General features: G+C 46.0%; 1 protein-coding gene and 1 non-coding gene across 3 annotated transcripts in view; one reads left to right on the forward strand and one right to left on the reverse strand.

Annotated features, from left to right (window-relative positions):
- Window positions 1–12,713, forward strand: part of LOC112551522 (uncharacterized protein C16orf45-like) — a 96,117-nt gene that overhangs the window by 34,975 nt on the left and 48,429 nt on the right. For both annotated transcript variants that reach the window (XR_003095811.1, XM_025212906.1), the window contains exons 2-3: window positions 6,164–6,237; window positions 8,196–8,311. Coding sequence is in view for 1 of the 2 variants with exons in the window: in XM_025212906.1 (XP_025068691.1) it covers window positions 6,164–6,237; window positions 8,196–8,311 (190 nt within the window). In the remaining variant the exon portion in view is untranslated. The remainder of the gene's footprint in view (window positions 1–6,163; window positions 6,238–8,195; window positions 8,312–12,713) is intronic.
- TRNAQ-UUG lies at window positions 12,461–12,532 on the reverse strand. The gene has a single exon. It is a non-coding gene; the product is annotated as a tRNA-Gln (tRNA).

Below are 12,713 nucleotides of genomic sequence, written 5' to 3' on the forward strand. Positions count from 1 at the left end.
CTAATGAACCCATGCTGGTTGCCCCTGAGCATAACCTCCCCTGCTGGCCCTTCCTGGACATGTGCCAGGATAATTCTTTCGAAAAGCTTCCCCAGGACCAAGGTAAGACTCCTGGGCCTATAGTTTCCTGGGTCCTCCTTCTTCCCTTTTTTGAAGATGGGGACCACATTGGCCCTTTTCCAGTCTTCCGGCACATCGCCCGAGTGCCATGAGTGCTCGTAGAGCTGTGTCAGAGGTCCCGCAATGACCCCTGCTAGTTTCTTCAGCACTCTGGGGTGCAGACCATCAGGACCTGCGGATTTAAATACATCTAGTCCCTCCAGAAGTTCATTGACAAGGTCCTCATTAACCCTAGGCCTGGGTGTGCCACCCAGCGGGCCCTCGGGGGTGCCAGTGGGGGAGATATCTGGGTCCCACCCTTATAAAAGGGTGCAAAACATATTGTAAGCATATTAAAAACTTAAGCGGCAGATACATAAACAAAGGAAAAAACCTTTGATAGCAGACACTTCTGTTGCAGGGCAGCTGTGCGGCATCTAGCCTTTGTATTTCACTTCAGATATAGAAATTTGGGATGAGTTTCTGTGCTCCCTTTCTGTCACATGCTTTTAAATTTTTTTCTTTGTTGTTTTCCTTAATATGCAATTAGAATAATGTTGCTTGAGAAATACAGGTGTGTTTCCGTTCATGTGGGAGACATAACAGAAGCAAAACCCCATATGTAACCAGAGTAGCTGCTTTAATGTAGGGTGCACCCTGTGGGTGTTCCCTCATGGTGGCTGTGCATTTCACAGCACACGGAGGATGATTCAGTTGGCCGCAAAATATACGTTCTTCTGTAGTATCGCATCTGAAACTCACATCAAACAGTAGGCCTGTGCAAAGCGGCTAGTATTCGCTTTGAATTCAGATTTGGCCGATTCGGGGCACGGTGATTTGATTGGGTGATTCAGATCACTGACCCGAATCAATTTGGCTGAATCTCCAAATCTCCGAATCACCCAGGCCCATCCCCACCCCCTGTTCTCCCAGCCCGGCAATGGCTGCCCCATCCGCCCCAGCTCCTGGCACTTGGAAAAAAAAAGCCCCGGTGCTCAATGGGTGCTGCCAGACGGGGGGCAATCCCCGCTGCCCCCACTGCCCCATGCTGCATGGGGGGCTCTGCATGAGCCCCTCTCCCCCTCCCCCCACTGTCCCAGACCACCCATGGCTGCCCAGCCCAGCCCAGCTCCGGCCCTCTAAGAAAAAAAAATGAGGAAAACCCCCAGACTCACTGCTCCTGCTGGTGGGGGGCAATCCTGCTGGGCAGGGCAGGGGGCTGGGCAGGGCAGCCATGGGGAGGGCTGGGAGAGCAAGGGGGGTTGAGGGGCTCGTGGCAGAGCCCCCCATGCAGCATGGGGCAGTGGGGGGCAGCAGGGATCGCCCGCTGCCCGGCACCACCCCCTCTAGCTCCCCCTCCTCCGCCCCTCCTTACAAGCTCGGAGTCCAGCTGCAGCCACCAGGGACTGTCCAAATCTATTCGAAGCTCTCCGAATCTTTTCTGAAGATTCAGAGAGCTTTGAATCTATTCGGACCTTTTAATTGTCCCTTGATTCAATTCGGATTTGGAGATTCGGCCACCGAATCGGGCTGAATCTCCTCCAAATAGAATCACCACCCAAAGCTTCACACAGCCCTACCAAACAGCAGTGAAGACTTTTAGGATATCTAAGCAGATGGTAGAGGTCTGGCTGAGATCTTTGCTCTAGGAGCTTCTAAAGGAGAATCTGATACAAAGATACGTGAGAAAACATTTAAATTGCAAGTGATAGATCTAATTGTTTGGCTCTTGGGCTGCACAGAACTAAAGATGTAAGTGCTGTTTCAGTGAAACGTGGGTGATTTTGAATGAAAAAGCTGGAAACCAAAGTAAAAAGCATAGCCTACAGCTGTGAGTATTTAAAATGCCAGGGAGATAACTGACATCGTATATTGGGATGAGGGAACAGCTGAAAAGACTGTAAGATTCTGACTTGATCTGCCTTCGATAGAGAATCTGGCTTGTTAGACACCTAGAGATACCCCTAATTATGCTGCTATTGGTGCAGTCCCTGGCTTGCAGAAGTGGTATGTGTTTGTGGATAACCTTTGCTAATGTGAGTAGCCCCACTGATATCAAGGGAGTTGTAGTGATCACCAGGTTCAATAAAAACCATCAGACTGACAAAGTATCAGACTCTCTGAGGCATGTGAAGATCTTGCTTTTGATGATCTGGCTCTCCTTCTGTTCTCAGTGGTAAGGTAGGTTGACAATAGTCCATGTATAGAATTGAAGGCTTGTGATAATGCCTTGATTCTATGGCCAGGGACAGAAGTTACATATAAACCAGTGTAAGTGATCAGAAGCAGCTCAGATCTGTAACACAACAGAAGTTCAGTGCACGTAAACTACTTTCAAAATGACTGAAACCGATTTAAGATACACTTGGATAGATGTAGTAACAGACTTAACTGATTTAGGTTAAATCGGTTTATTGAACTTCTGTCCCAGTTCCCCTCCAGAGTCAAGTTAACTTGCAGTCCTCCAGCATCCCAGGATGCTTTGAACCTCCCCCATAACCTCCCCTTCTCACTGTCTCCCCGAAGTGGACAGGCTAGCTGTGGCCCAAGCTGTCTGCTCCAACCAAGCAGAGAGGCATGCTCTAGCACCCTCCCCCAGCTTCTGGCCTGGAGCACTGCAGGTATGTGGCTGCATTTCCAGAATCAAAAGCAAATGTTTGTTCACTTGCTTATTGGTTCAGTCTATGCAGCTTAGACTAACCTGTGAAAACGGAGTCAGTTCAGCCTCGGGCTTTTTGACTGTCTGTACTTAGCCTATATGACTAACTTTGCATTTGTGGTAAAGGAACATGCTAACCCTGTAGGAAAGACTGTGGATTAAGGTGGCCATGTGGGAGCATGTGTTGGTACTTTTAAGTTTTATTCCAGTTGTGGGTCAAGTGAACTTACATAAGATTGGTCATTGTAACGCACCTAGGAATAGCGACTACTACAGCTGATACTTCCTTCACTTAGTTTTGGCAGCTGTGCTTCTGTACAAAGTTCTTTAGCTATAGGCTACAGGGGCTGATTTCTTCTTTCTGAATGATAGTATTTGTATTTCTCTTTAGGACCATTTCTTCCCATAAGAAAACAGTTGCTACTTATGTTCTATAACAGTTGGTTTAAACAACAGTTAACAATTCTGTAACAATTGGCTTAAAGATAGAAAGCAAAGAGTAAGTATAAATGGTCAGTTTTCAAGATAGTAAGTTAGGAATATAGCTTCTGAATGAGAACTTCCTATACCTTAAATGTGGGAGGCTGCAAGTGAGAAAGGAACAATGGAAAAAAACTCTGGTCATAACAGGTTATTTCCCCCTTTCAGCATCAACTGTCTGCCACTGTGTGATTGGGCAACATAGACCTATGGTCTGACCCAGTAAATGGCAATGCTTATGTTTTGTTATGATTTCATCCTAAGAAAACTGTCCACATTTGGGCCATGACAGCCAACAGGATCATCAAGAGGCATGGATTTTGTGTCTTGTACTGCAAACACACTGTTAACTAGATTGAGTTTCTCACAAGCTGCCAGAAATGGTGTCACCTTCCTAGGTTCTCTACTTTTGCATTGCATACTAGCAATGCACCTCCCTTTCACTGGCAACATTCAGTCTTTCTTATTGGTTTTGCTCAATTCCACCATATCTACAAAAAGACTTCACCTCCACTATATGCTTAACTGTATGTACTTGAGGTTTTTGTGCTTGGGATCTGTAACACTTGGCAAAATGGTTCCTCTTACCAGTTATAACAAAACTTTCCAAATGAAGAACAGTGTTTGGGGCCATGCTGCCTTCGACACTTACTGCACACCTGGAGGAGGTGTTAGGTGAGCAATTACCTTAAATGTGTCAGTCGCTGGCTAACTGCAGTGTGACCCACAACATGACGACAGTTTGGTGCCTGTTATTGACCTGCCTTCAAAAAAACAACACTAGTTCCATTAATTATCCACTTTGCCTAAACTGGTATGTAGTAGTACACCACCCTCACATGAGGCAGGGAGGGCAGAGGGGGACATAGCAGAGCAATCCTTAAATGCAGCCATGCAGTCTGAGTGCAAACACAAACTGCAATTCTGTGGGGTTCGGGGGAAGGGGACCACAGTTCAACCACCCACTGGCCATTGAGGTTCCAGAGAGCTTGAGCTCCTCACCCACCACCTCCCTGTAGCCTGACTTCTCCTTACCCAGCCAGTACATCTGGCTGCCACTTAGCATCCCTGGGAGGAAGGTTTGACCTGTCATGGGCTGGGTCTTTTGGAGCACTTGGCCCCTATTGGGAGAGAACTTGCTGAGATGCTGAACATGGGAGGAGGACGGGAAACTCCAGGCCTTCATTGTCTGAGCCTGGGTCTGTTTGGCAGGATGGCCAGTGAGCCCATGTGGCTCAGCAGGATGGCCTGGGAGTCTATAATCTGGCTTATCACCTAAATTGCTCTGCTGATATGTGGCTGCACAACTTCAGCCTCAGTCGAGAAGTCCTCATCATTCTCCTGGGTGATGCAGGCCTCTATGTCCTCTGCAGTTTTGTGGCTATGACTGTGCTTAACTGTGAAGATTCAAGACAGTTTCTCATGGGGAGCATACATGATCCTGCATGCACCCAACATGTGGTTGTTATCCTATGTCCTCATGAATTGCTGCCTCAGTACCTTGCTTTGGACCATCCCTGGGTCCAGTCACAGTCCTTGGGCTGCTGCTTCCTTTGCAATTCACCTTGTTTTTTTTGGCTCTACCAGAGCACCCACTGGTTTTCAATCTCACCCCAGATAGTGATGAGATCCACTACCCCCTCCCTGTTCCAGGTGTTGCCATACTTTTTCATTCACTGTCAGGGCAGCTAGGATCTGGAACCAACTTCTAAGAGAAGCGGTGCTGGCTCCTACCCTGGGGACCTTTAAGAGAAGGCTGGATGAACACCTCGCCAGGGTCGTTTGACCCCAGTACTCTTTCCTGCCATGCCAGTGGGTCGGACTTGATTATCTGCTCAGGTCCCTTCCAACCCTACCAACTATGAAACTATGATGCTGCTCTCAGATCACAGGCCCATGGTGGAGGGAGGCTGGATGGCGGTGTGGGGGTATGGAGGTCCAAACTTGCCTTGGATGGATCTGATGACCTTCCTGACAGCCAGACAGTTAAGTGGATGGAAGTCCTTGTTGATTGGGGTGTTTCAGGTTAGTTCAGTGGATGGAGACTCCAAAGCTGATCTCAGGTGGACAATGAGCATGAAATGGCTAAGTCACCATGCAGGGCATATAATAGATAGGGGTCCGCCAGGGTCCTGACACCACTGGGTAGTAGAGTTCTGCAATCAGGGCTAGCGTGGCTGCACATAGTTCAAAGGGGACAAAGAATGGGGCTGAAACAGTGCATTGTTGTATGCTTGAACTGATTGGCCTGTTTGTCCTGCAGCAGTATGGGGCAACCACTCAGACATCCTTTGCAGTAGTGTCTCCTAATCCACAAATCTATTTGGGGTTTTATTCTTTGACAAGCAACAGCATCTGACCATTTGTGCTTTGTCCCCAAACAAAACATTTTCTCACACAACACGGATAATGTCTGTTCATAGCCTGTCTTTCAGTTTCTAACTACTTCAGTTTGGGTCTCACATTCTTTCAAGTTCTTTCTCATTTGCCATTTTTGACACCACGTAGTGATCATTTGGTTTATTAAAAGTAGTCAGGTGTGAAGAGATCTAAACAATTGTGGAGTACTAGGGGAGAAAAAAGCAACATGATTTTATACACGGTTTTTGGATTTTTTGTTTGAGGAGATGGGTGCTTTGATGGTAAGCACAACTGCTATTGTGGAGAGAGAGTATGCAAGATTTTAATAAAGTTTCATTGTCCCTAGAGCAATGAAACTTGTTTTGCCAACAACCATCTATGCTGACCAATTAATACTAACAAAAGCTCTCAAAAATGGGTAAAATAAAGTGAGTTGCTATTCTCTGGCAGAGGTGGACGTTCCACTCCATGTGAAGAATATACATTAAATTCAGGATTTGGTTTGTTTGGTTTTTATACTTTGCCTCTATCAGTCCTTTCATAAGGTATTATTTGCCTCTATAGGATGGATGACATTCAGCTTTGTAAAGAAATCAGTCGGCTGAAAAAGGAGCTTCAGAAACTCATTGCACTGCCAGGTAAGGCCCAAGTATGTTGCAAACCTTTTGGACCATGTTCCAAATCCTTTTGAACTTAATGGTTCAGACCACCAATTACTTTTAGAGGTTTTTGACTGTGTCCCTTGTTTCTAGATGTGCTAATACTAAGTGATGAGCTGAACAACAAAAGTTCAGTTGAGCAACCAGCAGCTTGGATCTTGCTCAAATCATGATGTACTAGAAATCTCAGCAAAAACAGTGATTTTCTGGGTTTCCCAATGAACTTCTAATGGGAATTTTTGTTTAGAAAATAATCCAAATATGTTGGTGCATGCCTAGGGCTCGAAATTTCACCAGATCAGAATATGTTTACTACAGAAAGGCATAGCAAGGACAAGATAAAATCTGGAACTATCAAAGGTGAAAACTAGGACAAAGTTGCAAAATTTAACAGTGGCTGCGTCCACACTAAAGTTTTTAACTCAAGTTAGTTGACTGCTGCTTAAATGAGCCAACATCCAAGATATTTATATGGCTTCCACTATCACAGTGCCTGAGTACCTGGAATTAACTTAAAGTATTTATCTTCACAACACTGCTGAGAGGTAGGGAAATCAGCTCTATTATAGGGATGAAGAACTGAGGCACAGAGAGACTGCTGGGTATGTCTGTACCACTGACTACAGTGTAGAAATATCTGAGCTAGCTTGGATGCTGGTAGCCATCGATGCAGAATAATCTGTAACTTGCCCAAAGTAACACAAAGTCTGTGGTGGAGCAGCAACCCAATCAGAGGCCTCACAAGTCATAAGCTAGTGCCATAACCACAAAACCATCTTTCATAAGCAGAGACGTGTTGAATTGAAGACTCCACAAATGTTCATTCCAGGCATAAATGTGCATAGTTTACCCTTGGATCTAAAGTTGGATATGACTGACCTGTGCTCACCCAACAATAAGATGCAATAGGACAACCTTCTGTGTCCTGAGCATATGTCTAACACTGTAAAATGATAAGAAGTCCTTCCTATTTGGATCCTAATAGCAACACCTCAGATCTCGCTATATAAAAGGCTTTAAACTAAAAATCAATACCCACTTTAAATGTTGCTGAGATTCAACCTACAAGTTAGGTCCACACCACTGCATAGTTATATAGCCCAAGGAGGACAGGTAATGGGAATCCAGTCTGTGCTGGATCAATTTTGAAACTGGTTGCTTGAACACTTGAGATTGTCTTACAAACTGCAGCTGCATATAGCAAAATTCAATCTTTAAATTATCTAGCCCTCCATTTATCTTTAATACTAGCATCATGTTCATATTATTCACACGGTACTGCCTATTTTATATGCCATATGTTTTAAGGGAGATTTAACAGATATCTAGACTTTATATCAGCCTATTGCATAGAGGTAAGCGATGACAGAAAGTGCTCAGGATTCTGATGGCAACGACACCCCATGGAGTTCACGTAAAGATTTAGCCAGAGAATTTCAAAGCATTTTGGAGGAGATGCTTGTCCCTGATCCTTCTTAATTCGGATAGGAACTAGGCATTCAGGTCCCTTTGGCAGTTTGGAAAGCTAAGGATCCCGTTTGGAAAGTTCAGTAAGGTTCCATGATCCGTGTTATGCAGGAAATCAGGCTAGATGATTCAAAAGGAGCATTATGGCTTTAATATTTATGAATCTACTAAGTGAAAGGTAATTCCCAAGTCAGAGGCACTTTCAAAATATCCACCCAAATCTCTGCTTAGCCAGCTAAGTAGCCTGATTTTTAAAACTGCAGATTTCTAAAAGCAACCCCCACTTGGGGGTATTTGGGAAATGTTGCCACTTCAGTGCCCAAATACAGATATAAAAACTCTCTTCCTCCCCTTGTTTCATACAAGACATTGTCTGGGAAGTCAGCTTAGCCTGCAGCACAGTTAAAATCGTGTGCTTTGATACTTTTTCTAGCATTAGGACAGAGTGTGTTGTGTTCTTCCTGCTACAGAAACAGAGAAGTCTAACGAGGAGAAGCAGAAGGAGGAAGAGCTGGTACAGCAGATACACAAGCTGGTGGAAACGCGGGATTTCCTGGTGGACGACGTGGAATTTGAAAGACTGAGGTAGCTGAAGGAACCAGCTCAAGTGTGCTTGGAGCCTGCTGTAGAAAGAGTATTGCAAAGGCTGGCAGAAGGCCAGTTTGTCAGGCTCCCAGCAGGTTTGTTAGCATTGGTACCTGATGCACAGATGGGTCACTTTGGCAAAAATAGGTGTAAAAATAGCTCAACAGCTGGGTTGGTGTGCAGGGTTGGATTATGGCAATTTATTATGCGAGGCACATTTTAACACTGGGTTCATCAAGTCACTGCCTGCACAGCCTGGCCCCACAATACAGGCCTGTCCAACCCAATATAGCAGCATACTTATGCCAGTCTGGGCTCGTTTACATGAGACACTAAATGCGCAGTAGACTAATTCTGCTGCGCATTAGCACATCATGGCAAAAGCTGTGCTAATGCAGTAATGCACAGTAGAATTAGTCTACTGTGCATTAGTGTCACAAAAAGACCATGCGCTGGCACTATAGCACAGTAGTGCCAGTTACTGCACACTGAGTTAGTACCTGTGATTATAGGTGCTAAACTTATTGTGCAGTAACAATGGCGCATTAATACATGTGTAGATGCACCCTCTGTCTAGAGCATGTATAGTGCCAGTCACTGTAGTATCTAAGCTAAATTGCTACCAAAGGCAAGCATCACAATCTTATCTGACATGGACATAGCTGCTGATGCTACCCTAAAGAACTAACCTTTGCTTGGAAAACTATCCCAGGAGTGTTGTGTGGTTGCATGTTGTTCCCTTGTCCTCAGCTTCATTCTTCAGCTTCAGTAACTACACAGAGGCTTCCATACATCAGAGGAGTTTGCATTCAGCTATTAAACACTCAGGCTCATATCTGCCCATAGGATGTAGACAGCTGGCTCTTTGTGGGAACTATCCAATAAGTGTCCCCCGCTCTCCCCCTATAAATCCAGTAACTGCGTTTTAGGGGTAGCCCACCTGCCCCTCCCTCCAAATGCCTCTTTAGATCTCCTTGCCATTAAGAGTTAAAAAGCCTTAAAACTGACGTGTGACAACATGGAAGGGATTGGGTAAGTTGGGATGCCTGGCTCCTGCGTGTACCATTCCCGCTGCACTCTGGATCACTGCCATCCAAATACTAATTAGTTTTCAGTCTCTTGTGAAATCTGACAAGATAGCAGTTTGTAGTGTGGGGCCAAGGTGGTACTGGGACCTTGCTGCAATGAGTCTGTAAAGCAGAGGGAAAGATTCATAGATTCATAGACGTTTGGGTAGGAAGGGACCTTAGGAGATCATTGAGTCCGACCCCCTACCCTGGGCAGGAAAGAGCGCTGGGGTCAGATGACCCCAGCCAGGTACCTGTCAAGCCTCTCAAAGACCCCCAAGGTAAGGGAGAGCACCACCTCTCTTGGAAACCCATCCTGATGTTGGCAACCCTTACCGTAAAGAAGTTCTTCCTGATGTCTAACCTAAATCTGCTCTCCGTAAGTTTGTGGCCATTGTTCCTAGTTACTCCAAGGGGTGCCCTGGTAAACAGAGTATCTCCTATTCCTTGCTGCTCCCCCTGATGAATTTGTAGGAGATCACAAGATCACCTCTCAGCCTTCTCTTGTGTAGGCTGAAGAGATCCAGGGCCCTCAATCTCTCCTGATAGGGCTTTGCCTGCACACCCCTAACCATACAAGTGGCCCTCCTCTGGACCCTCTCGAGGTTGTCCACATCCCTCTTGAAGTGCGGCACCCAAAACTGGATGCAGTACTCCAACTGCAGCTTGACCAATGCCACATAAAGGGAAAGTATCACCTCCTTGGACCTGTTCGTCATCCACCTGCTAATGCATGATAAAGTGTGGTTAGCTTTAGTGATCACTTTGTCACACTGATGACTCACATTCATCTTGGAATCAACAGTGACTCCAAGATCCCTTTCTGCTGCTGAGAAAGTCCTCCCCCATCCTGTAAGCTGGTGGTTCCTCCTCCCTAGGTGCAGCACCTTGCATTTGTCCTTATTGAACTGCATCCTGTTCTGTTCCACCCACTTTTCCAACCTGTCCAGATCCACCTGGATTCACTCCCTACCCTCTGGTGTGTTAACTGTACTCCATAATTTGGTATCATCTTCAAATTTGGACAGAGAGCTTTCCACGCCCTCATCCAAGTCACTGATGAAGACATTGAACAGCCCCGATCCAAGGACCAAGCCTTGTGGGACTCCACTGCCCACATCTTTCCAGGTCGATACCGACCCGTCCACCACCACTCTCTGAGTGTGACCCCTAAGCCAATTTGTCACCCACCTGACCGTGTCATCATCTACATCACAGTCGTTCAGTTTATCTATGAGAATATGATGAGATACTGAATCAAAGGTCTTCTTAAAATCCAAGTAGATGGCATCCACCTCAATTCCTGTGTCTAAGCATTTTGTGACCTTGTCATAAAAAGAAACAAGGTTAGTCAGGCAGGATCTGCCTACTATGAATCTATGCTGGTTGCCCTTTAGCATTGCTTTTCCTGCTGGACTCCCACAAATGTGATCCTTAATAATTTTTTCAAAGATTTTCCTGAGGATAGAGGTGAGACTATCTAGTTTATAGTTATCTAATCCTTCTTCCTCCCCTTCTTGAAAATAGGGACCACATTGGCCCTTTTCCAGTCTTCTGGGACCTGACCTGAGCACCAAGAGTGCTCAAACAGCTGTGCCAATGGCTCTGCTATTACACTGGCTGACTTGAACACATCCAGCCCCTCCAAGTATCTCTTCACTAAGTCAGTGCTAACAGTTGGTGGGTTGGTTTCCCCTTTATGCCTGTCTATGATCCCACTGGGAGATTTGTCCTGATCTGAGTTCAGGAATACAGAGGGAAAAAACCTCATTGAAGAGCTCAGCTTTGCCCCCCCTCCCCCCATCTGTCACTAATTGCCCTAGTTTGTGTTGTAGGGGTCTATGCTACCCTGCACCTTCTTTTTGCTCCCTATGTACCTGAAGAAGGACATTTTGGTGTCTTTCATTTTTGTTGCCAGCCTAAGTTCCATTTCTGCTTTGGCCTTTCTGACTGCCTCCTTGTAAGGGTGTACCAAGTTGGTATACTCCACCTTGGTAGCTACCCCCTGCTTCCACAGCCTGTATGCTTCTTTTTTTGCCCCTAGGCTTTCTTGGACTTCGCTGTTCAGCCAAGAGGGTTTCTTGGCCCCTTTGCCCCCTTTCTTGCACAACAGGATTGTCTCCTTCACCACCCTTCCTGGACTCATATTTCACCAATGCTCTTGTTCTTCAGTGCCTCACTACCTAATCTCCTAAGCACACTGAAGTTAGCCGTTCTGAAGTCTAGCACTTCTGCCCTACTGGTTATCTTTCCCACCCTACGTCACACAGTGAATTCAATCAAGTGATGGTCACTGTCCCCTAGGTTACCTTGTGTCAGTAGATCCCCCACCAAATCATCCCCTGCAGCTCGGACCAAGTCCAGCAAGGCGTTTCCCCTAGTGGGACTGTATGCCTCCTGTGTAAGGTGAAGGTCCTGTATGCAGGTTAAGAACCTACATGAATGGCTGGATCTAGCTGACTGCTGCTCCCAGCAGATGCCCAGGTAGTTTAGGTCACCCATGACAACAATGTCCCTTGACCACACGGCCTCTGAGAGCTGTCTGGAGAACTCCAGGTCCAACTCCTCCTCCTGGTGTAGTGGCCTGTAGTAGACCCCATTACCAAGTCCCTTTCCCCCTGATTCCCTTGCATTCTGACCCACAATACCTCTATTTGCCCTTCCTCTGATCCCATTTTGATTATGGAAGATGTATATTGCTCCTTCACATAGAGAGCAACACCTCCCCCTTTTCTGCCTACTCTATCTCATCTGTACAGCCTATAGCCCTCAATGCTTACCGCCCGATCATGAGTGAGGTCCTACTAAGTTTCAGTTAGCCCAACTAAATCAAAGTTCTTGTTTGCAAGCAGGAGTGTGCATTCCTCCTGCTTGTCCCCCATGCTCCTAGCATTAGTGTAGAGACATTTGAGCGCCCCCCCCCATAGGTATCCTTGGTGTCTCCCTGTCCTGATACCTATCAGGCCCCTTAGTACTTATGGGGGCTTTTCCAGCACATGGCTCGTGGTTTGTTGATGATAGGTTCTCACTGTTGTCTGCATCTGTATCCCCCAACAGACCTGGTTTAAAGCCCTAATGAAAGTAGGTTCTACTGAGCTTTGAACTCAGACCACTGGATTCAAAGTCCAGAGTGCTAACCATTACACCATAGAACCAGGTGTTTGCTTTTATTGCAGGGGGTGTATGTTCTCCTTGTTTTATTATTTGTATTGCTGTAGCATCTAGAGACCCTAACCAAAATCAGACCCCAGTTGTTAGGTGCTGTACAAGCAGTTAGATGGGCCCTGCCCCAGAAAGTTTACAATCTAACTGGACAAAGACAAAACAGGAAGGGAA

Source organism: Alligator sinensis, unplaced genomic scaffold (assembly GCF_000455745.1).
Source record: "Alligator sinensis unplaced genomic scaffold, ASM45574v1 scaffold17_1, whole genome shotgun sequence".
Lineage (NCBI taxonomy): Eukaryota > Metazoa > Chordata > Crocodylia > Alligatoridae > Alligator > Alligator sinensis.